This window comes from Rhinoraja longicauda, chromosome 38 (genome assembly GCF_053455715.1).
Source record: "Rhinoraja longicauda isolate Sanriku21f chromosome 38, sRhiLon1.1, whole genome shotgun sequence".
Lineage (NCBI taxonomy): Eukaryota > Metazoa > Chordata > Chondrichthyes > Rajiformes > Arhynchobatidae > Rhinoraja > Rhinoraja longicauda.
Window position 1 is genome coordinate 3981343 of NC_135990.1, and position 23421 is coordinate 4004763.

A 23421-nucleotide genomic window follows, 5' to 3' on the forward strand; every position below is an offset into this window, starting at 1 on the left:
ACTTATCCACATTAAACTGCATCTGCCATGCATCCGCCCACTCACACAACCTGTCCAAGTCACCCTGCAACCTCATAGCATCTTCCTCACAGTTCACACTGCCATCTAGCTTTGTATCATTGGCAAATTTGCTAATGGTACTTTTAATCCCTTCATCCAAGTCATTGATGTATATTGTAAATAGCTGCGGTCCCAACACCGAGCCTTGCGGTACCCCACTAGTCACTGCCAGCCATTCTGAAAGGGACCCATTTATCCCCACTCTTTGCTTTCTGTCTGTCAACCAACTTTCTATCCATGTCAGTACCCTACCTCCAATACCATGTGCTCTAATTTTGCCCACCAATCTCCTATGTGGGACCTTGTCGAAGGCTTTCTGAAAGTCGAGGTACACCACATCCACCGGCTCTCCCCTGTCAATTTTCCTGGTTACATCCTCAAAAAATTCCAGTAGATTAGTCAAGCACGATTTCCCCTTCGTAAATCCATGCTGACTCGGAACGATCCTGTTACTGCGATCCAAATGCTCCGCAATTTCGTCTTTTATAATGGACTCCAGCATCTTCCCCTCCACTGATGTCAGACTAACTGGTCTATAATTTCCCGTTTTCTCTCTCCCTCCTTTCTTGAAAAGTGGGATAACATTAGCTACCCTCCAATCCACAGGAACTGACCCGGAATCTATAGAACATTGGAAAATCATTACTAATGCGTCCACAATTTCTAGAGCTATCTAAAGTTGGAGAAGTCAATGTTCATACCGCTGGGCTGCAAACTGCCCAGGCGAAATATGAGGTGCTGTTCCTCCAATTTCCGGTGGGCCTCACTATGGCACTGGAGGAGGCCCATGACAGGAAGGTCAGACTGGGAGTGGGAGGGGGAGTTGAAGTGCTCAGCCACCGGGAGATCAGATTGGTTAATGCGGACCGAGCGCAGGTGTTCAGCGAAGCGATCGCCGAGCCTGCGTTTGGTCTCGCCGATGTAAATAATTGACATCTGGAGCAACGGATGCAATAGATGAGGTTGGAGGACGTGCAGGTGAACCTCTGTCTCACCTGGAAAGACTGTTTGGGTCCTTGGATGGAAAGTATACTTTAGTAAGCACAGGCCCTGCAGGGCCTCAAGTCCTGGTTCAGTTTTAGTCAAGAAACACAGATAGAAACATAGAAAATAGGTGCAGGAGGAGACTATTTGGCCCTTCGAGCCAGCACCGCCATTCATTGGGATCATGGCTGATCGTCCCCAATCAGTAACCCGTACCTGCCTTCTCCCCATATCCCTTGATTCCACTAGCCCCTTGAGCTGTATCCAACTCACTTTTAAATCCAACCAGTGTATTGGCCTCCACTGCCCTCTGTGGCAGAGAATTCCACAAATTCTCAACTCTCTGGGTGAAAAGGTTTTTTCTCACCTCAGTTTTAAATGGTCTCCCCTTCATTCTTTGACAGTGGCCCCTGGTTCTGGACTCCCCCAACATTGGGAACATTTTTCCTGCATCTAGCTTTTCCAGTCCTTTCATAATTTTATGTCTCAAAAGAGACGTTTTAGTTTTAGAGAGACAGTTTGGAAACAGACCTCATTGGTTTTCTCCAGGTTTCCTCAGATTTGTAGGTTAATTGGTTTCTGTAAATTGTCCTTAGTGTGTTGGATAGAACTAGTGTACTGGGTGACCGCTGGTCAGCATGGAGTCGGTGGGCCGAAGGGCCTGTTTCCATGCTGTATCTCTAAACCGAACCAAAGTTTGTAACGGGCAATTCTGTAAACTCTTCTGTACCACCTCCGAGATCCACACGCGCTTTGTAAACAATAGACAATAGACAATAGACAATAGGTGCAGGAGGAGGCCATTTGGCCCTTCGAGCCAGCACCGCCATTCAATGTGATCATGGCTGATCATTCACAATCAGTACCCCGTTCCTGCCTTCTCCCCATTCCTCCTGACTCCACTATCAGTAAGAGCTCTATCCAACTCTCTCTTGAATGCATTCAGAGAATTGGCCTCCACTGCCTTCTGAGGCAGAGAATTCCACAGATTTATAACTCTCTGAGTGAAAAAGTTTTTCCTCATCTCCGTTCTAAATGGCCTACCCCTTATTCTTAAACTGTGGCCCCTGGTTCTGGACTCCCCCAACATTGGGAACATGTTTCCTGCCTCTAACGTGTCCAACCCCTTAATAATCTTATACGTTTCGATAAGATCTCCTCTCATCCTTCTAAATTCCAGTGTATACAAGCCTAGTCGCTCCAGTCTTTCAACATATGATAGTCCTGCCATTCCGGGAATTAACCTAGTAAACCTACGCTGCACGCCTACGTGGCCCCTGGTTCTGGACTCCCAGATGGCGAGCTCTCACTGTGGCAACCCGTACATTGGGGCAGCACGAATCCATGGCCCATGGAGGTCCATCGCATGACATCGAGGTGCCTTCAACGCTGTTGAGCTGCAGGAGGAAGGGCAAGGGCTGGCGACGGATTGGCCCACATACCTGAGCTCGGCGTCATTGGCGTCGCCACCAGCCCGTTCATGTTGAAGGCTGCCATCTGCTGCATCTGCGCTGCGGCTATGGTGGCCATTGGGTTCAGGTAGGTGCCCTGCGCGGCTGCCATCAATGCCGCCTGCTGCTGCATCAGCTGGAAGAGAGAAGGAGGACTGAGACTCACTGGACGGGAGGCCTCGCCTCGGCCTGCAAATAGCAATGGCGGCGACAGACACGACATCTGCAGTAACTCAGGCAGAGCAGTGTTGAGATATTATCATCGTATATCATATCATATCAGGTTCGATCCTGACTACGGGTGCTGCACTGTAAGGAGTTTGTACGTTCTCCCCGTGACCTGCGTGGGTTTTCTCCGAGATCTTCGGTTTCCTCCCACACTCCAAAGACGTACAGGTATGTAGGTTAATTGGCTGGGTAAAGGTAAAAATTGTCCCTAGTGGGTGTAGGATAGTGTTAATGTGCGGGGATCACTGGGCGGCACGGACTTGGTGGGCCGAAAAGGCCTGTTTCCGGCTGTATATATATGATATGATATGATATATCTACAGCCGGAAACAGGCCTTTTCGGCCCTCCAAGTCCGTGCCACCCAGCGATCCCCGTACATTAACACTATCCTACACCCACTAGGGACAATTTTTACATTTACCCAGCCAATTAACCTACATACCTGTACGTCTTTGGAGTGTGGGAGGAAACCGAAGATCTCGGAGAAAACCCACGCAGGTCACGGGGAAAACGTACAAACTCCTTACAGTGCAGCACCCGTAGTCAGGATCGAACCTGCGTCTCCGGCGCTGCATTCGCTGTAAAACAGCAACTCTACCGCTGTGCTACCGTGCCGCCCTACTTTGTTGTATCCCAAGGACTACTTTGTTTGCCTGCGTAGTAATGTGTATATAAGAGATTGGTGTGATTAGGTGGTCACTCTGGTTCCAGGTGGCCACGGAATAAACAGCCTGGAGTTAAGCTCCAGCATTGTAACCTTTTACACACGTTTACTTGTGGTCCGTCCAGAGTCTCAACACAGGTACAACAGGTACCGGACCACAAAGTACAACAAGCAGCATCTCTGGAGAGGAGGAATGGGCAAAGTTTCGGGTGGAGACCTTTATCCCTAACCAGTCTGAAGGAGGGTCTTGACCCGAAACGTCACCCATTCTTTCTCTCCAGAGATGCTGCCTGTCCCAATAGACAATAGACAATAGGTGCAGGAGGAGGCCATTTGGCCCTTCGAGCCAGCATCACCATTCAATGTGATCATGGCTGATCATTCCCAATCAGTACCCCGTTCCTGCCTTCTCCCCATACCCCCTGACTCCGCTATCCTTAAGAGTTCTATCTAGCTGAGTTACTGCAGCATTTTGTGTCTATCTTCGGTTTAAACCAGCAACTGCAGTTTCACCAATTTGTTTCACCAATTGCTGTTAGGTTTTAGAGTTATAGATAGAGACAGAGAGCTTGGAAACAGGCCCTTTTCGGCCAACTTGCCCACGCCGCCCAACATGCCCCATCTACACTGGTCCTAGCTGCCTGCATTTGGTCCATATCCCTCCAAACCTGCCTGTCCACGTACCTGTCTAATTGTTTCTTAAAAGTGTTTGAGATGTAAAAGGGGGAGGAAGGGAATATTATTTCCCTCTGAAGAAGGGTCTCGATCCGAAACGTCACCCATTCCTTCTCTCCAGAGATGCTGTCTGTCCCGCTGAGTTACTCCAGCTTTCTGTGTCTATCTTCAGCGTAAACATTGAATTCCCCAATTTCCTTAAACTAACTCCCCCCCCCCCCCCAAGCTACCCCCATTTCTCCCCTACACACCTGCCTCCTCAACCCCTCCTACACAAGACCCACCTGCCTGTGTTGGGTCCATATCCCTCCAAACCTGTCCTATCCACGTACCTGTCTAATTGCCACTTGAACGTTGCGATAGTCCCAGCCTCAACTACCTCCTCTGGCAGCTCGTTCCGTACACCCACCACCCTCTATGTGCAAATGTTACCCCTCAGATTCCTATGAAATGTTTCCCCTTTCACCTTGAGTGATGTGAAGGTGGGATAAAGCGGAATTGGTGTGAATGGGTGATCGATGGGCGGGGTGAACTGGATGGGCCGAAGGGCCTGTTTCCGCGCTGCCTCCTTCCAGTCAAGCCATGGAATGCGGTGAGATGGCATTGTGGTTGGCACAATGCCCGGTTACCTACCGCCTGAGTGTAAGCCCCATAGGCTCCAAACTGGATTGCCATTGGGTTGAACATGCCCAGTTGTCCTGCCATCTGATGCATACGTCTCAGAGTACGCTCCTTATCCGTGTCGGCAAACTTCACCACCAGACTCGATGATGCTCCCTGAAGAAAGGAGGAGAGATTTAGACACTAGACAATAGGTGCAGGAGGAGGCCATTCGGCCCTTCCAGCCAGCACCGCCATTCACTGTGATCATGGCTGAACATCCACAATCAGTTCAAGCACAAGTTCAAGTCAAGTTTAGTTTATTTGTCACGTACACATACACGATGTGCAGTGAAATGAAAGTGGCAATGCCTGCGGATTGTGCACAAAAAAGAATTACAGTTACAGCATATAAATCAAGTTAATAATTTAATATAGAGAAGACAAAATTTAGTCCCTGGAGTTATAAAAGTTGACAGTCCTGATGGCCTGTGGGAAGAAACTCCGTCTCATCCTCTCCGTTTTCACAGCGTGACAGCGGAGGCGTTTGCCTGACCGTAGCAGCTGGAACAGTCCGTTGCTGGGGTGGTAGGGGTCCCTCATGATCTTACTTGCTCTGGATCTGCACCGTTCCTGCCTTCTCCCCATACCCCCTAACTCCGTTTTAGTTCAGTTTAGAGATACAGTGCGGAAACAGGCCCTTTCGGCCCACCGGGTCCGCGCCGACCAGCGATCCCCACACATTAACACCATCCTACACCCACTAGGGACAATTTTTAAAAAACATTTACCAAACCAATTAACCTACATACCTGTACGTCTTTGGAGTGTGGGAGGAAACCGACGATCTCGGAGAAAAACCCACGCAGGTCACGGGGAGAACGTACAAACTCCGTACAGACGGCGCCTGTAGTCGGGATCGAACCCGGGTCTCCGGAGCTGCATTCGCTGTAAGGCAGCAACTCTACCGCTGCGCCACCGTGACCGCCCAGATGTTCAGGGCAAGAGCAAACTCTTGGATGGCCAGTCATGAGGTCCTAAGTGATAGGAGTAGAACTAGACCACTCGGCCCATCAAATCTACTCCGTACTAATCGAGAATCTATCTATCTATCTCTGCCTTAAAAGTATCCACTGACTTGGCCTCCACAGCCTTCTGTGGCATTGAGTTCCACAGATCCACCACCCTCTGACTAAAATAAATGTCTCCTGATCTCCTAAAAGAACGGCCTTTAATTCTGAGACTATGACCTCCAGTTCCAGACTCTCCCACTAGTGGAAACATCTTCTCCACATCTACTCCATGCGAGCCTTTCACTATTCTGTACGTTTCAATGAGGTCCCCCCCCTCATCCTTGTAAACTCCAGCGAGTACAGGCCCAATGCCGACAAACGCTCATCATAGGTTAACCCACTCATTCCTGGGATCGTTCTTGTAAACCTCCTCTGGACCCTCTCCAGAGCCAGCACATCCTTCCTCAGATAAGGTGCCCAAAATCTCTCACAATATTTTCAAATGTGGCCTGACCAGCAACTTATAGAGCATTACATCCCTGTTTTTTTTTATACAAGCTCTCTCGAAATAAATACTATATCACAAAATGTATGTCCAACATCACCATGACTAACCATTCACTCCATTGGCCTTGGCTGCCTGGTGTGAATTGAATTGAATTGAGTTGAATACTTTATTTGCTTATCACAAAATGCTGGAGTAACTCAGCGGGTCAGGCAACATCCCCGGAGAGAAGGAATGGGTGACGTTTCGGGTCAATAGACAATAGACAATAGGTGCAGGAGTAGGCCATTCAGCCCTTCGAGCCAGCACCGCCATTCAATGCGATCATGGCTGATCACTCTCAATCAGTACCCCGTTCCTGCCTTCTCCCCATACCCCCTCACTCCGCTATCCTTAAGAGCTCTATCCAGCTCTCTCTTGAAAGCATCCAACGAACTGGCCTCCACTGCCTTCTGAGGCAGAGAATTCCACACCTTCACCACCCTCTGACTGAAAAAGTTCTTCCTCATCTCCGTTCTAAATGGCCTACCCCTTATTCTTAAACTGTGGCCCCTTGTTCTGGACTCCCCCAACATTGGGAACATGTTATCTGCCTCTATTGTGTCCAATGCCCTAATTATCTTATATGTTTCAATAAGATCCCCCCTCATCCTTCTAAAGTCCAGTGTATACAAGCCCAATCGCTCCAGCCTTTCAACATACGACAGTCCCGCCATTCCGGGAATTAACCTAGTGAACCTACGCTGCACGCCCTCCATAGCAAGAATATCCTTCCTCAAATTTGGAGACCAAAACTGCACACAGTACTCCAGGTGCGGTCTCTCCAGGGCCCGGTACAACTGTAGAAGGACCTCTTTGCACCTATACTCAACTCCTCTTGTTACGAAGGCCAACATTCCATTGGCTTTCTTCACCCTTCTTCAGACTGAAGTCAGAGGAGGGGGCGGGAGAAAGATAGGATGTAGTTGGATTCAGGAAGACAGTGGGAGAACTGGGAAGGGGGAGGGAAAAGAGAGGGACAGAGGAGCTATCTGAAGTTAGAGAAGTCAATGTTCATACCGCTGAGGTGTAAGCTGCCCAAGTGAAATCTGAGGTGCTGTTTCTCCAGTTTGCGCTGGGCCTCACTCTGACAATGGAGGAGGCCCATGTCAGAAAGGTCAGTCTGGGAATGGAAGGTGGGGGAGTTGAAGTGCTGAGCCACCGGGAGATCAGGTTGGTTAAGGCGGACTGAGCGAAGGTGTTGCTGACCTTGCCAAGGTATGCAAATAGTCGCCACATAAAGGGCGATTACAAAGTTACAAACCCCCCCCCCCCCCCACCCCATGCCAGTCCCCCCTTTTTCTTCCCTCCCCTCCTCCCTCCCTCATGGCAGGTCCCATGCTGGATCCATCAAGAAAGGCGCCACATAAATGCAGCCCTCTCTTCCTCTCATCCAGCCTCACTGACTGACCATTAATTTCGCTGGCAACCTGTTTTTTTTAAAAAAAGCTTCGTTAGATGTTCATTTGCCACGTGAATGGACAACGAAAATAATAGTTTCAAAAAATTGCTTCCCTTGGGAAAAAAAGAACACATTTTTGACTCCGGCTACTTTACCAAAGTGAATTTTGTATGAATTGCCAAGTCCTTCATCCATCAAAGATGGCATGTAAATAAAAATCAATTCCTTAGTTCCTTTCACAACGGATCGCTGGTCAGTGCGGACTCGGTGGGCCGAAGGGCCTGTTTCCGCGCTGAAAGGCTGGAGCAATTAGGCTTGTATACACTGGAATTTAGAAGGATGAGGGGGGATCTTATTGAAACATATAAGATAATTAGGGGATTGGACACATTAGAGGCAGGAAACATGTTCCCAATGTTGGGGGAGTCCAGAACAAGGGGCCACAGTTTAAGAATAAGGGGTAGGCCATGTAGAACGGAGATGAGGAAGAACTTTTTCAGTCAGAGAGTGGTGAAGGTGTGGAATTCTCTGCCTCAGAAGGCAGTGGAGGCCAGTTCGTTGGATGCTTTCAAGAGAGAGCTGGATAGAGCTCTTAAGGGTAGCAGAGTGAGGGGGTATGGGGAGAAGGCAGGAACGGGGTACTGATTGAGAGTGATCAGCCATGATCGCATTGAATGGCGGTGCTGGCTCGAAGGGCTGAATGGCCTCCTCCTGCACCTATTGTCTATTGTCTATTGTCTATTGTATCTCTAAACTAAACTACAGGATGGCATTTTTCTGAGCTGCGGAATTAATTCTGTCCGATAGTTCACTCAGTGTACAATTTATTGGGTGATTCTGATGAAGGAACAATGTAATAAAGGTCTTTGAAAAATACATTGACCTGGTAGCTTAAGTGGATTTTAACTGTTGTCCAAGTCTTAAGAATAACAGGCAACGTTGTGATGTTTTACACAAATATAGTTAGACAATAGTTGAACTTTCTTAGATACAAAAAGCTGGAGTAACTCAGCGGGTCAGACAGTATCTCTGGAGAGAAGGAATGGGTGACATTTTGGGTCGATACCGAGGGTTGCCAACAGTCCCGTATTAGCCGGGACATCCCATATTTTGGGCTAAATTGATTTGTCCTTTATGGGACCGCCCTTGTCTAGTATTAGGCCCGGGGGGCGCTGTAGGCCGGGACACTGTAGGCCCGGACACTGTAGGCCCGGACGCTGTAGGCCCGGATGCTGTAGGCCCGGACACTGTAGGCCCGGACACTGTAGGCCCGGACGCTGTAGGCCCGGACGCTGTAGGCCCGGACGCTGTAGGCCCGGATGCTGTAGGCCCGGACGCTGTAGGCCCGGACACTGTAGGCCCGGACACTGTAGGCCCGGACCCTGTAGGCCCGGACACTGTAGGCCCGGACACTGTATGCCCGGACACTGTAGGCCTGGGCGCTGTAGGCCCGGACAGTGTAGTAGGAAAAAAACTGCAGATGCTGGTTAAAATCTGTGTCTACCTTCCCGACAGTGTAGCTTCGGACAGTGTAGGCCCGAAGGCCCAGGCACCGCCTGACGGAGGTTGCCTAGCAACCCGCCTCCCGGCCCGGGCAGCCGCCATTGGTGGAGCGGGATCAAGTGGTCGCTGGCTGGGTGAGGTCACATGGGGCGCAGGGCGGTGATGTCACCCTTTGTCCCGTATTTGGGAGCGAGGAAGTTGGCAACCCTACCCACAAGCAAGAACTTCCCATCGTTCTAATGGGTCAACTGTTGGCAATCCGTGTGGTGGTAGCATTCACTTGGATCAACACAGGATGAGTGAATATCATCTTTACCGAGAGCACAACGCAATCAGCAGTCCAGAAATTATTCCTGAGTTTGTTTTAGTGGTTGACTCACTGGCATGGTTTGGCTTCCGTGAAGACTGTTGATGGCTGTTTGGGCCTCTGCGTGCGATGAATATTTTACAAATGCACAGCCTGCAAGAGGGAAAGAACAAGACAGGATTGCAGACAGTGTTATCTCGATGCATGATTACCACCCGTGATGCTGATACCCAGCTAGGCACACAACACAAACGTGTCATAACATCTGGCCACTCTGCCCATCTATGCATGCTAGCACACTAAACTAAACTGAACTGAACTGAACTGAACTAAGCTAAACTAGACTAGACGAATTGAACTGAAGCGAACTTGTGGTATCAAGCCAGAATAGTCCAATGGTCTCTTCTCAAATGCCATTTTAGACGTTAGACTTTAGAGAGTTAACGCAGAGGCAAGCACTTTGGCCCACCGAGTGTCTGCCAGTCAGTGATCACCCCGTACACCAACACTATCCTACACACACCAGGGCCAATTTTGCAATTTCACCGAAGCCAATTAATGTACAACCCTGTACATCTTTGGTAGTTTGGGAGAAAACTGGAGAAAACCCGCGCAGGTCACGGGGAGAACGTACAAACTCCGCACAGACAGCACCCGTAGTCAGGATCGAAGCTGGGTCTCTGGCGCTGTGAGGCAGCAACTCTACCACTGCGCCACCGTGCCGCTCTTTTTCTTGGTATCACATTCGGTACGGACATAGTGGGCTGAAGGGCCTGTTCCAGTGCTGCACTGTTCTATGTTCTATGTGAGACATCTAATCTTGGAGGAGAGCAAGGATTGAAGGAGAGATAACCAACCTTTGCTTGTTCCATCGGGACCTCTAAGTATGGTGCACTCTTCGATTGAACCAAAAGATTCAAACAGCTGTCTCACATCATCCTCAGTTTGTTGTTTCCCCAGCATGCCCACAAAGAGCTTTCTGTCTTCTGAAACAAAGAAAGGGCATCTTAATCCTCAAAGGTTTTAGTTTAGTTTAGTTTAGTTTAGAGATACAGCGCGGAAACAGCCCTTCAGTCCACCGAGTCCGCACCGACCGGTGATAGAAACATAGAAACATAGAAAATAGGTGCAGGAGTAGGCCATTCGGCCCTTCTAGCCTGTACCGCCATTCAATATGATCATGGCTGATCATCCAACTCAGTATCCCGTACCTGCCTTCTCTCCATACCCCCTGATCCCTTTAGCCACAAGGGCCACATCTAACTCCCTCTTAAATATAGCCAATGAACTGGCCTCAACTACCTTCTGTGGCAGAGAATTCCACAGATTCACCACTCTCTGTGTGAAAAAAAACTTTCTCATCTCGGTCCTAAAAGACTTCCCCCTTATCCTTAAACTGTGACCCCTTGTTCTGGACTTCCCCAACATCGGGAACAATCTTCCTGCATCTAGCCTGTCCAACCCCTTAAGAATTGTGTAATCCCCGCACACTAACACTATCCTACACACACTAGGGACAATTTTCATTTGCACCAAGCCAATTAACCTACAAACCTGCACGTCTTTGGACTGTGGGAGGAAACCGAAGATCTCAGAGAAAACCTACGCAGGTCACGGAGAGTACGTACAAACTCCGTGCAGACAGCGCCCGTAGTTGGGGTCGAACCCGGGTCTCTGGCACCGTAAGGCAGCAACTCTACCGCTGCGCCACCAGGTCAAAGGTGCCAAAGGCCATTTCAAATTACTGTGGATTTACTAAGGCATTTTCACACCTTATCCTTCCTTATCTCCCTGTCTCCCTCCTCCCCCTGACACTCAGTCTGAAGAAGGGTCTCGACCCGAAACGTCACCCATTCCTTCTCTCCAGAGATGCTGCACGTCCTGCTGAGTTACTCCAGCTTTTTGTGTCTATATTCGGTTTATACCAGCATCTGTGGTTCCTTCTTACTTATTTGGTGCAAGGTCGACTCCAATAAAGTCAGATTAAAGATGAAAGAATAAAGATTAAAGATTAAAAATTAAAGGTAACTCAGCGGGTCAGGCAGCATCTGTGGAGAACATGGATAGGTGACGTTTCACAGAGTGCTGGAGTAACTCAGCGGGTCAGGCAGCATCTCTGGAGAACATGAATAGGTGACGTTTCACAGAGTGCTGGAGTAACTCAGCGGGTCAGGCAGCATCTCTGGAGAACATGAATAGGTGACGTTTCACAGAGTGCTGGAGTAACTCAGCGGGTCAGGCAGCATCTCTGGAGAACATGGATAGGTGACATTTCAGGTTGGGACCCTTCTTCATTCTAACTGTAGGGGACAAAAGCCAAAATAGAGTCATAGAGTGATACAGTGTGGAAACAGACCCTGATCAACATGTCCCAGCTGATCAACATGTCCCAGCTACACTAGTCCTACCTGCCTGCGTTTATTCCATATCCCTCCAAACTTGTCCTATTCATGTACCTGTCCAAATGTTTCTTAAACGTTGGGATAGTTCCAGCCTCAGCTACCTCCTCTGGCAGCTTGTTCCACACACCCACCACCCTTTGCGTGAAAAAGTTACCCCTCAGATTCCTATTATTAGAGGAAGGCATTTTGACAGCAAATATGACAAGGGAAGAAAGAGGTTCTGGGAAAGTGTGGCTCTAAGTGACTTGAAAGGGCAGAGTCTTGAAAACTTACTGCCCACTGAAACTCCCAGGTCTCGGTTCTGTGAGAGTTTAGTTTAGAGATACAGCATGGAAACAGGCCCTTCGGCCCACCGAGTCCGCACCGACCAGCGATCCCCGAACATTAACACTATCCTACACACACACACACACAAGGGACAAATTGCAATTATACCAAGCCAATTATCCTGCCAACCTGTATGTATTTGGAGTGTGGGAGGAAACCGGAGCACCCGGAGAAAACCCACGCAAGTCACGGGGAGAACGTTCAAACTCCGTACAGACAAGCACCCTTAGTCAGGATTAAACCCGGGTCTCTGGCGCTGTAAGGCAGCAACTCTACCACTGCACCACTAGTGTTGAACATTTCCACTCTGGGAAAAGGTTTCTGACTGTCTACCCTATCTGCGACTCTCATCGTTTTATACACATCTATCACGTCCCCCCCTCAACCTCCGATGTTCCGCAGAAAACAATCCAAGTCTGTTTCCACCTCTCTCTCCCTGTATCTGAAACCCTCTAATCCAGGCAACATTCTGGCAATCCTCCTCTGCTGCACGGTGGCGCAGCGGTAGAGTTGCTGCCTCACAGCGCCAGAGACCCGGGTTCGATCCTGACTACGGGCGCTGTCAGTACGGAGTTTGTACGTTCTCCCCGTGACCTGCGTGAGTTTTCGCCGAGATCTTCGGTTCCCTCCCACACTCTAAGGACGTACAGGTTTGTAGGTTAATCGGCTTGGTTTAAATGAAAAAAGCCTGGGTAGGATAGTGTTAGTGTGCGGGGATCGCTGGTCGGCGCGGACTCGGTGGGCCGAAGGGCCTGTTTCCTTGCTGTATCTCTAAACTAAACTAAACTAGGCTTGTATACACTGCAATTTAGAAGGATGAGAGGGGATCTTAGACTCACTGTGATGGATGTTTCTTTTTTTGTCTGTTTTTGGGGTTGTGTAATTTGCCTATTTTAGTGCTTTTATTGTGTAATCTGCCTATTTTAATGCTTTTATTGTTGGACTGTGGGTGACTGAATTTCGTCCAAAAAAATTGTTTTTTGGATGACAAATAAAGCTATCTTGAATCTTGAATCTTGAATCTCTTGAAACGTATAAGATTATGAACGGGTTGGACATGTTAAAGGCAGGAAACATGTTCCCAATGTTGGGGGAGTCCAGAGCAGGGGGCCACAGTTTAAGAATAAGGGGTAGGCCATTTAGAACGGAGATGAGGAAAAACTTTTTCAGTCAGAGAGTTGTGAATCTGTGGAATTCTCTGCCTCAGAAGGCAGTGGAGGCCAATTCTCTGAATGCATTCAAGAGAGAGCTAGATAGAGCTCTTAAGGATAGCGGAGTCAGGGGGTATGGGGAGAAGGCAGGAACGGGGTGCTGATTGAGAATGATCAGCCATGATCACATTGATCACATTGAATGGCGGTGCTGGCTCGAAGGGCCGAATGGCCCACTCCTGCACCTATTGTCTATTGTCTAAACTAAACATCACGCACCGACACTAAGCATCTCCAAATTCATTATTATGACAGACTTAACCGATGCATAGTCTTTCTGTGTCTCTTTGACCCTCTCTCTCAAAGGGTAGACATCTATAAAATGGCATCCACCATATGACATGAGCAAGGTGCCATGTCTTCACTCAGTAGGGTTGCCAACTTCCGCACTCCCAAATACGGGACACAAGGTGACGTCACCGCCCCGCGCCCCACGTGACCTCACCCAGCCAGCGGCCACGCGCTCCCGCTCCACCAATGGCGGCCGCCATTGGTGGAGCGGGAGCACGTGGCCGCTGGCTGGGTGAGGTGAGGTGACGTGGGGCGCGGGGTGGTGACGTCACCCTTTGTCCCTTATTTGGGAGCGAGTAAGTTGGCAACCCTACTAATACTGGACAAGGGCAGTCCCGTACGGAACAAACTAATTGAGCCCAAACTACGGGATGTCCCGGCTAATACGGGACAGTTGGCAACACTAGCACTCCGTTCAGTATAATCTTACGTCAGTCTCCAGTGTATCAGCTTCTGAAGTACACTAAATCACACAAGTCAATATTCCCTTGCAAACCCCTTGCAGGAATTAAGTGATTTATGTGTACACTTCTTATTTTATCTCCTATTCTCGGCAGAGTTCTCTTTCTACTGCATATTTTTAAGTATTATGCCAACAATCCATTTCTGAATACCAGATTTATTATGTGGTGGTAACACACACACAAATTCTGTCCATATTATTTAATTGTTTCTCACCATGACTCGAATCGTAATTTCGTTTCCGTTTCAACTACCTCCCTTCAAATCGCTCGCCAAAAGGTTTGGCCAAATAAATTGCAAAATTGCCTTCCAAACTCAATTGTGCTCCAAGCCTCCTATGCATTAATATCTTTGCATTAGTAATGCGTTGTTAATTCTAAACTAAAAACTAAATGAAACAAACATGGTGGCACAGCGGTAGAGTTGCTGCCTTACAGCGAATGCAGCGCCGGAGACCCGGGTTCCATCCCGACTACGGGTGCCGTCTGTACGGAGTTTGTACGTTCTCCCCATGACCTGCGTGGGTTTTCTCCGAGATCTTCGGTTTCCTCCCACCCTCCAAAGATGCACTCCACTCCAAGTATGTCGGTTAATTGGCTTGGTAAATGTATAAGCCGTCCCTAGTGGGTGTAGGATAGTGTGTTAATGGTTAATGTATGGGGATCGCTGGTCGGCGCGGACCCGGTGGGCCGAAAGGGCCTGTTTCCGCGCTGTATCACTAAACTAAACAAAAACTAAATTAAATAAGAGCAGAATGGGTCCATCAGAACTTCCAAAAGTTTAGTTTAGATATACAGCGCAGAAACAGGCCCTTCGGCCCACCGTGACCGCGCCGACCAGCGATCCCCACACACTAACACTACTCTACACACACTAGGGACAATTTACACCAATACCAAGCAAATTAACCTACAAACCTGCACGTCTTTGGAGTGTGGGAGGAAACTGAAGATCTCGGAGAAAACCCACGCAGGTCACGGGGAGAACGTACAAACTCCGTACAGACAGCACCCGTAATCGGGATCGAACTCAAGACCCTGGGCTCTGGCGTTGTAAGGCAGCAACTCTACCGCTGTGCCACCAGGGATGAGTGGGAAAATAATCTGTAATGCTACAAGGAAGAAACCATTGAATTGACCCATGAAGTGACTCTACAAAGAGCCAGTCTGAAGAAGGGTCTCGACCCGAAACGTCACCCATTCCTTCTCTCCTGATATGCTGCCTGATCTGCTGAGTTACTCTAGCATTTTGTGAAATAAATACCTTCGATTTGTACCAGCATCTGCAGTTATTTTCTTACACTGCAAAGAGCCAGCATGGGCACGATGGGCTGAATGGCCTCCTTTCCTGAGCTTATAACACTCGTATAATTCAGCATTGGCCACCCATGCTCTTTCACCCAACTTTCTACCCCACCTTTACTCTCTTCAGCTCCCCTCTCCTTTCTCCACTCTTTCATCTTACCCGTTCCCTTCAAACCCATCAAAAGAAAATGTTTCCAACTTTCCCCTAATCCTGAACAACATTGACAAAGAAACATAGAAAATCGGTGCAGGAGTAGGCCATTCGGCCCTTCGAGCCAGCACTGCCATTCAATGTGATCATGGCTGATCAACCACAATCAGTACCCCGTTCCTGCCTTCTCCCCATACCCCTTGTTTCCGTTAGCCCGAAGGGCTATATAAAGTCAGAAGGCCATAAGGAATTAGGAATTAGGCCATTCGGCCCATCAAGTTTACTCCGCCATTCAATCATAGCTGATCTATCTCTCCCTCCTAACCCCATTCTCCTGCCTTCTCCCCATAACAATAGACATGAGACAATACACAATAGACAATAGGTGCAGGAGGAGGCCATTCGGCCCTTCCAGCCAGCACCGCCATTCAATGTGATCATGGTTGATCATTCACAATCAGTACCCCGTTCCTGCCTTCTCCCCATACCCCCTGACTATGCTATCCTTAAGAGCTCTATCTAGCTCTCTCTTGAAAGCATCCAGAGAATTGGCCTCCACTGCCTTCTGAGGCAGGGAATTCCACAGATTTACAACTCTCTGACTGAAAAAGTTTTTCCTCATCTCCGTTCTAAATGGCCTACCCCTTATTCTTAAACTGTGGCCTCTGGTTCTGGAGTCAGAATAACCTCTGACACCCGTGCTAATCAAGAATCTATCTATCTCTGCCTTAAATATATCCACCGACTTGGCCTCCACAGCCTTTAACTCTCTCTTTAACTCTCTCCTGAAAACATCATCCATCTGCTTTACAAGGCGATTAGTGCAAAGTGAGTCAGCCACTTTTCACATGGATGGCCACAGTCATTTAACAGAGACTGCCTTCAAAGTTAGCTCTGCCTATTTAGGGAGGGGTGTGTGGAGGGAGCTGTTAATACCGGGCTCTGAGTCATTAGGGAGCAGAAGCATTGAAGAGTGAAGATATCCTCGGAAGTAAAATCCATTTTACGCGAGGAACTGAAAACCATTAGAAAAATCATCAGATTTCATAACCTGCTGATCAATACCTTCTTTTAATGATATGGTGCCTGTACTTCAGTTAATACGCACTGATAGACTGTGCACTAAATCAATGGAGTATAATACTTCCAACTAACAATCAGAGCCTTAACGGACACCCATCAAATGACTTATTTGTTCCCATCAGTCTATTTAGATTAGTTTAGTTTAGTTTAAAGATACAGTGTGGAAACAGGCCCTTCGGCCCACCGAGTCCACACCGACCAACGATCCCCGCACACTAACACTATCTTACACACGCTAGGGAATTTACATTCACGCATTTACACCAGGCCAATTTTCCTACAAACCTGTGCGTCTTTGGAGTGTGGGAGGAAACTGAAGATCTCGGAGAAAACCCCACGCAGGTCACGGGGAGAACGTACAAATTCCGTACAGACGGCGCCCGTAGTCGGGATCGAACCTGGGTCTCTGGCGCTGTGAGGCAGCAGCACTACCCGCTGCGCCACCCATTTACACAAATTCTGCTCGAGACATGGAGTCATGAACCATTCAACCCAACATGTCCAGACTGAACGTAAGGGCACTCATGTACATTTAGTTCAGTTTAGAAATACAGAATGGAAACAGGCCCTTCGGCCCACTGAGTCCAGACCGACCATCGATCATCCGCACACACGTTCCATGTAATCACAGTTTCGTGTCCTACACACGAGGGGAAATTCACAGAAGCCAATTAACCTACAAATCTGCCCGTCTTTGGAGTGTGTGAATCTGGAGCTCACAAGGAGAACGTGCAAACTCCGTACAGACAGCATCCGTAGTCAGGATTGAACCCGCGTCTCTGGCGCTGTAAGGCAGCAACTCGAAAAGCCTGGATGGAGAGGATGTTTCCACTTGTGGGAGAGTCTAGGACCAGAGGTCACAACCTCAGAATTAAAGAACGTTCCTTTCGGAAGTAGATGAGGAGGAATGTCTTTAGTCAGAGGGTGGTGAATCTGTGGAATTCATTGCCACAGATGGCTGTGGAGGCCAAGTCAGTGGGCATTTTTATGGCAGAGATAGATAGATTCTTGATCAGTACGGGTGTCAGGGATTATGGGGAGAAGGCAGGAGAATCTGGTTGAGAAGGAGAAATAGAGCAGCCATGATTGAATGGCGGAGTAGATTTGATGGGCCGAATGGCATAATTCTGCTCTTATGACTTATGAATTTATGAATAGTTACATTTCTACTGCTCGAGCCTTGGGACAATGAACTATAATCCTGTTGAATTAGTGATAAAGCATGGTTTGAATTGTAGGGCGAAGTGTAAATGTTATGGCTGAAGAATGGACAACACTGGCAGAGCTGTGGAAGAATATTGATGATATTTTTGAACAAACAGGGCAAATAGATACTGTAGATTCTTGATTATGGCGGCACGGTGGTGCAGCGGTAGAGTTGCTGCCTTACAGTGAATGCAGCGCCGGAGACCTGGGTTCGATCCTGACTACGGGTGCTGTCTGTACGGAGTTTGTACGTTCTCCCCGTGACCTGCGTGGGTTTTCTCCGAGATCTTCGGTTTCCTCCCACACTCCAAAGGCGCACAGGTTTGTAGGTTAATTCGCTTGGTAAATGTAAAAATTGTCCATTGTGGGTGTAGGATAGTGTTAGTGTACGGGGATCGCTGGTCGGCGCGGACCCAGTGGGCCGAAAGGGCCTGTTTCCGTGCTGTATCCCTAAACTAAAACCAAAAAAATTAGTACCGATGTCAGGGGTTATGGAGAGAAGGCAGGAGAATGCGGTTAGGAGGGAGAGATAGATCAACCATGATTGAATGGCGGAGTAAACTTGATGGGCCTAATGGGGGCAGAAGACTTTGTGTGTGGGAAGGAACTGCAGATGCTGGTTTCAACCAAAGATAGGCACAAAATGCTGGAGTTACTCAGCGGGTCAGGCAGCATCTCTGGAGGGAAGGAATGGGTGACGCTTCGGGTCGAGACCCTTAGACAATAGACAATAGGTGCAGGAGGAGGCCATTCGGCCCTTCGAGCCAGCACCGCCATTCAATGTGATCATGGCTGATCATTCTCAATCAGTACCCCGTTCCTGCCTTCTCCCCATACCCCCTGACTACGCTATCCTTAAGAGCTCTATCTAGCTCTCTCTTGAATGCATTCAGAGAATTGGCCTCCACTGCCTTCTGAGGCAGAGAATTCCACAGATTCACAACTCTCTGACTGAAAAAGTTTTTCCTCATCTCAGTTCTAAATGGCTTACCCCTTATTCTTAAATTGTGGCCCCTTGTTCTGGACTCCCCCAACATTGGGAACATGTTTCCTGCCTCTAACGTGTCCAACCCCTTAATAATCTTATATGTTTCGATAAGATCTCCTCTCATCCTTCTAAATTCCAGTGTATACAAGCCTAGTCGCTCCAGTCTTTCAACATATGACAGTCCCGCCATTCCGGGAATTAACCTAGTAAACCTACGCTGCACGCCCTCAATAGCAAGAATATCCTTCCTCAAATTTGGAGACCAAAACTGCACACAGTACTCCAGGTGCGGTCTCACTAGGGCCCTGTACAACTGCACACAGTACTCCAGGTGTTGTCTCACTAGGGCCCTGTACAACTGCAGAAGGACCTCTTTGCTCCTATACTCAACTCCTTCTTCAGTCACGGGTGACGTTTTGGGTCGAGACCCTTCTTCAGACCATGTAACAAGTCACGGTTCAAACCAAAGATACTAGAGGAGCAAGATGAACCACTCCATCCAAATCGCCTGTACTGAAGTGTAGTCCACAAAGGAGCGTAACGTCCGCCATTTTAGTAAGCAAAACCCGCCGCTCGCTCTGCCTCTCGCAGTGTAATCAGTGTTTTGGGGGAACAGTATGTGTGATGATACCATTAAAATGCAGAATATATCTCATCAATCAATTCACAGATTTTTGTTACTTTTCTTTTAAATGTTTCTGCAAGTTTCTGCCTACTAAAATGGCGCCGTGACGTACTACGGTTTTTAGGGTCGAGTGGTCTATCTTGCTCCTCTAGTATCTTTGGTTCAAACTACGTAGCAAGGTTTGCTTTTTGTGTGGAACTAACTGAGACAGTATATGCAACAATAACTGTACGATACATAGAAACATAGAAAATAGGTGCAGGAGTAGGCCATTCGGCCCTTCGAGACAGCACCGCCATTCAATATGATCATGGCTGATCATCCGACTCAGTATCCCGTACCTGCCTTCTCTCCATACCCCCTGATCCCTTTAGCCACAAGGGCCACATCTAACTCCCTCTTAAATATAGCCAATGAACTGGCCTCAACTACCTTCTGTGGCAGAGAATTCCACAGATTCACCACTCTCTGTGTGAAAAAAAAACTTTCTCAGCTCGGTCCTAAAAGACTTCCCCCTTATCCTTAAACTGTGACCCCTTGTTCTGGACTTCCCCAACACCTTGTTAAGATGTAGGGTAAGAAGTGCCAATGGTGTTAATAGTAACATTATGCGTGTCAGAAAGAATTATCCTTTTCCTTAATCTCGTTCACCATCTGAAATGGTCCCAGTGTCAGAGGACATTTAATCAGGCTTTGCTGAGTCTCATTTCAAATTAACCAATTTTAAATAGTGTTCATTAATGATTACCTTCCTGTTACGGATTGGCCTGAGGGATTTAGGAATGGGGGAAAAAAAAGATTTCTCTACAGATTGCTGGAACTAGTAAAACAGAACAGAAGGAGGACAGATTTAGTAAGTTACTAGACCACATGGACCCGTTGGGCCTAAACCTCTCCTGCATTGGTGCAGCACCCTCTCCCCTCCCTCCTTCCCCCTCCCCCTCCCTCCACCCCTTTTCCCCTCCCCCCTCAACCCACCTTTTCCTCCCTCCTCCCTCCCTCCCTTCCTCCCCCCTCCCTAGGAGATAGATTTAAACTTTAAAATGTGAATAACTTAAAAAATATAACACCGATTTCAATGAAACTTCTTCCCATTGGCACCAAAGGGACAACGGTGAGTAAGGTGGGCCTAAAATTGTCGCGCTATCGTGCACCGTTTTGGCTGTAGTTCAGGAACAAACAAACAAACAAACAAACAAACGAGAGTTTTAGTGTATAGATATAAGGGATTTGGAAATATTAATCTTTGTAATTTTGGTGTCCAAATGCTTTTCTGCTATTACCCTAGAGACTAAGCCCTAGAGAACTTTCTCCAACTTTAGATAGTTCCTCTGTCCCTCTCTTCCCCTCCTCCTTCCCAGTTCTCCCTCTATCTTCCTGTCTCCACCCATATCCTTCCTTTGTCCCGCCCCCCTGACATCAGTCTGAAGAAGGGTCTCGACCCGAAACGTCACCCATTCCTTCTCTCCCGAAATGCTGCCTGACCTGCTGAGTTACTCCAGCATTTTGTGAATAAGCCCTAGAGAACGTCTGGTTGGGAACTTAAATTATACCTAAGATGAATATTTAAGTCTCCACTAAAATTGGAAAATGGCGATATCCATGATATTTGACTTCTGAAGGACACAAAGTGCTGGAGTAACTCAGCGGGTCAGGGAGCATCTCTGGGGAACGTGGATAGGTGACGTCTCGGGTCAGGACCCTTCTTCAAAGTGATCAGTCCCTTACACAAAACGTCACTTACCCATGTTCTCGATAGATGCTGGGTTACAGACATTGAGTCAGAGAGTTACACAACGTGGAAACTGACCCTTTGGCCCAATTTACACACACCGACCAACATGTCCCATCTACACTAGCTTGCGCTTGGCCCATAGTCCTGCACTTTGTGTCTTTTTTTAAATAAACCAGCATCTGCCCTGTTTGTACAAAAATATCATCAATATTCTTCCACAGCTCTGCCAGTGTTGTACATTCTTCAGCCATAACATTTACACTTCGCCCTACAATTCAAACCATGCTTTATCGCTAATTCAACAGGATTATAGTTCATTGTCCCAAGGCTCGAGCAGTAGAAATGTAACTATTCATAAATTCATAAGTCATAAGAGCAGAATTATGCCATTCGGCCCATCAAATCTACTCCGCCATTCAATCATGGCTGCTCTATTTCTCCTTCTCAACCAGATTCTCCTGCCTTCTCCCCATAATCCCTGACACCCGTACTGATCAAGAATCTATCTATCTCAATGCCCATTGACTTGGCCTCCACTGCCTTCTGTGGCAATGAATCCCACAGATTCACCACCCTCTGGCTAAACAAATGCCTCCTCATCTCCTTTCTAAAGGTACATCCTTTTATTCTGAGGCTGTGCCCTCTGGTCCTGGACTCTCCCACTAGTGGAAGCATCCTCTCCACATCCACTCTATTCAAGGCCTTTCACTATTCGGTAAGTTTCAATGAGGTCCCCCCTCATCCTTGTAAACTCCAGCGAGTACAGGCCCAGTGCCGACAAACGTCCGTCATATCATCACTGCTACAAAAGTGTCAAAAAGATTAATTAAGATAAAGTGCAGAAATGTAAGCAAATTTGCTCGTCATGTTTGAGTGAAAGACTGTGGTTTGTATCGATATTATTGGTTGAGGGAGTATAAGAAAATAACTGCAGATGCTGGTACAAATCGAAGGTATTTATTCACAAAATGCTGGAGTAACTCAGCAGGTCAGGCAGCATCTCAGAAGAGAAGGAATGGGCGACGTTTCGGGTCGAGACCCTTCTTCAGGGAAGTGTGGAATTCTCTGCCACAGAGGGCAGTGGAGGCCAAATCACTGGATGGATTTAAGAGAGAGTTAGATTGAGCTCTAGGGGCTGGTGGAATCAAGGGATATGGGGAGAAGGCAGGCACGGGTTACTGATTGTGGACGATCAGCCATGATCACAATGAATGGCGGTGCTGGCTCGAAGGGCCGAATGGCCTCCTCCTGCACCTATTTTCTATGTTTCTATCTGTAACCAAGGGACCAAAAGATAGGCACAAAATGTTGGAGTAACTCAGCGGGGCAGGCAGCATCTCTGGAGAGAAGGAATGGGTGACATTTCGGGAAATGATAAATGTCACCCATTCCTTCTCTCTAGAGATGCTGCCTGCCCCGCTGAGTTACTCCAGCATTTTGTGTCTATCGAGGGCTTATATAAGGTCTTTATGGACATTGCCAAATTGAAGATATATATGAGTTCATGCCAGGAGCAATGACTGGAGATAAGAGAAATCTGGTCTGAGAAAGGCTTGATTAATTCAGGCCGAAAGACAGATTCTCCAAAGAAAGAAATGATGGCAAAGAATAACAGACATATAAGTTCCAATTTAAAATCAATATAATCCTGAATGAACTGCTTGCGCAGGGGAAATGATAGATTTCAGCATCCCCATCTACAGATATAATGGACACATGAACTCTTTGGAAAAGGGCTTTTCAGCCCTGTTTGAAAGACAGTTTTTAAGAAGATACATTTGCTGTCAATCTGTACAATCTTGCTTCAGATCCAGACCTTACTGCTGGGCGCAAGGTTTATCTTTCTTCTGGCTGTCTGTTGTGAATTGCTCTGTCTGCCTTAATATGGGTCTGCAACCAGACAGCAAAACTGTGACACCCAATTGACAATCATGTAGGATGTTGCGGGAGACGGAAATAATGGGAAAAGTCAAACTGGTCGGTGCTGGAAAGGCACTTTTAGTTTTTGGGTTATAGTTTTCGAGATACAGCATTAGAGAAGCAGGCCCTTCGGCCCACTGAGACCACGCTAACCGCCGATCACCCGTTGTGAAGATAGACACAAAATGCTGGAGTAACTCAACGGGACAGGCAGCATCTCCGAAGAAGGGTCTCGACCCGAAACGTCCCATCCAACAGACAATAGACAACAGGTGCAGGAGGAG

At 47.8% G+C, this 23421-nt stretch overlaps 1 protein-coding gene across 10 annotated transcripts in view; it reads right to left on the minus strand.

The window, feature by feature from the left end:
• Window positions 1-23421, minus strand: part of LOC144610988 (CUGBP Elav-like family member 4) — a 588785-nt gene that overhangs the window by 55510 nt on the left and 509854 nt on the right. For 7 of the 10 annotated variants that reach the window (XM_078430069.1, XM_078430067.1, XM_078430064.1 and 4 more), the window contains 4 exons: window positions 10290-10418; window positions 9506-9585; window positions 4697-4840; window positions 2487-2631 (listed from right to left, as the gene is read on the minus strand). In XM_078430069.1, coding sequence (XP_078286195.1) covers window positions 2487-2631; window positions 4697-4840; window positions 9506-9585; window positions 10290-10418 — 498 coding nt within the window. The remainder of the gene's footprint in view (window positions 1-2486; window positions 2632-4696; window positions 4841-9505; window positions 9586-10289; window positions 10419-23421) is intronic. The other 3 variants (XM_078430068.1, XM_078430065.1, XM_078430066.1) reach the window with 1 other exon arrangement.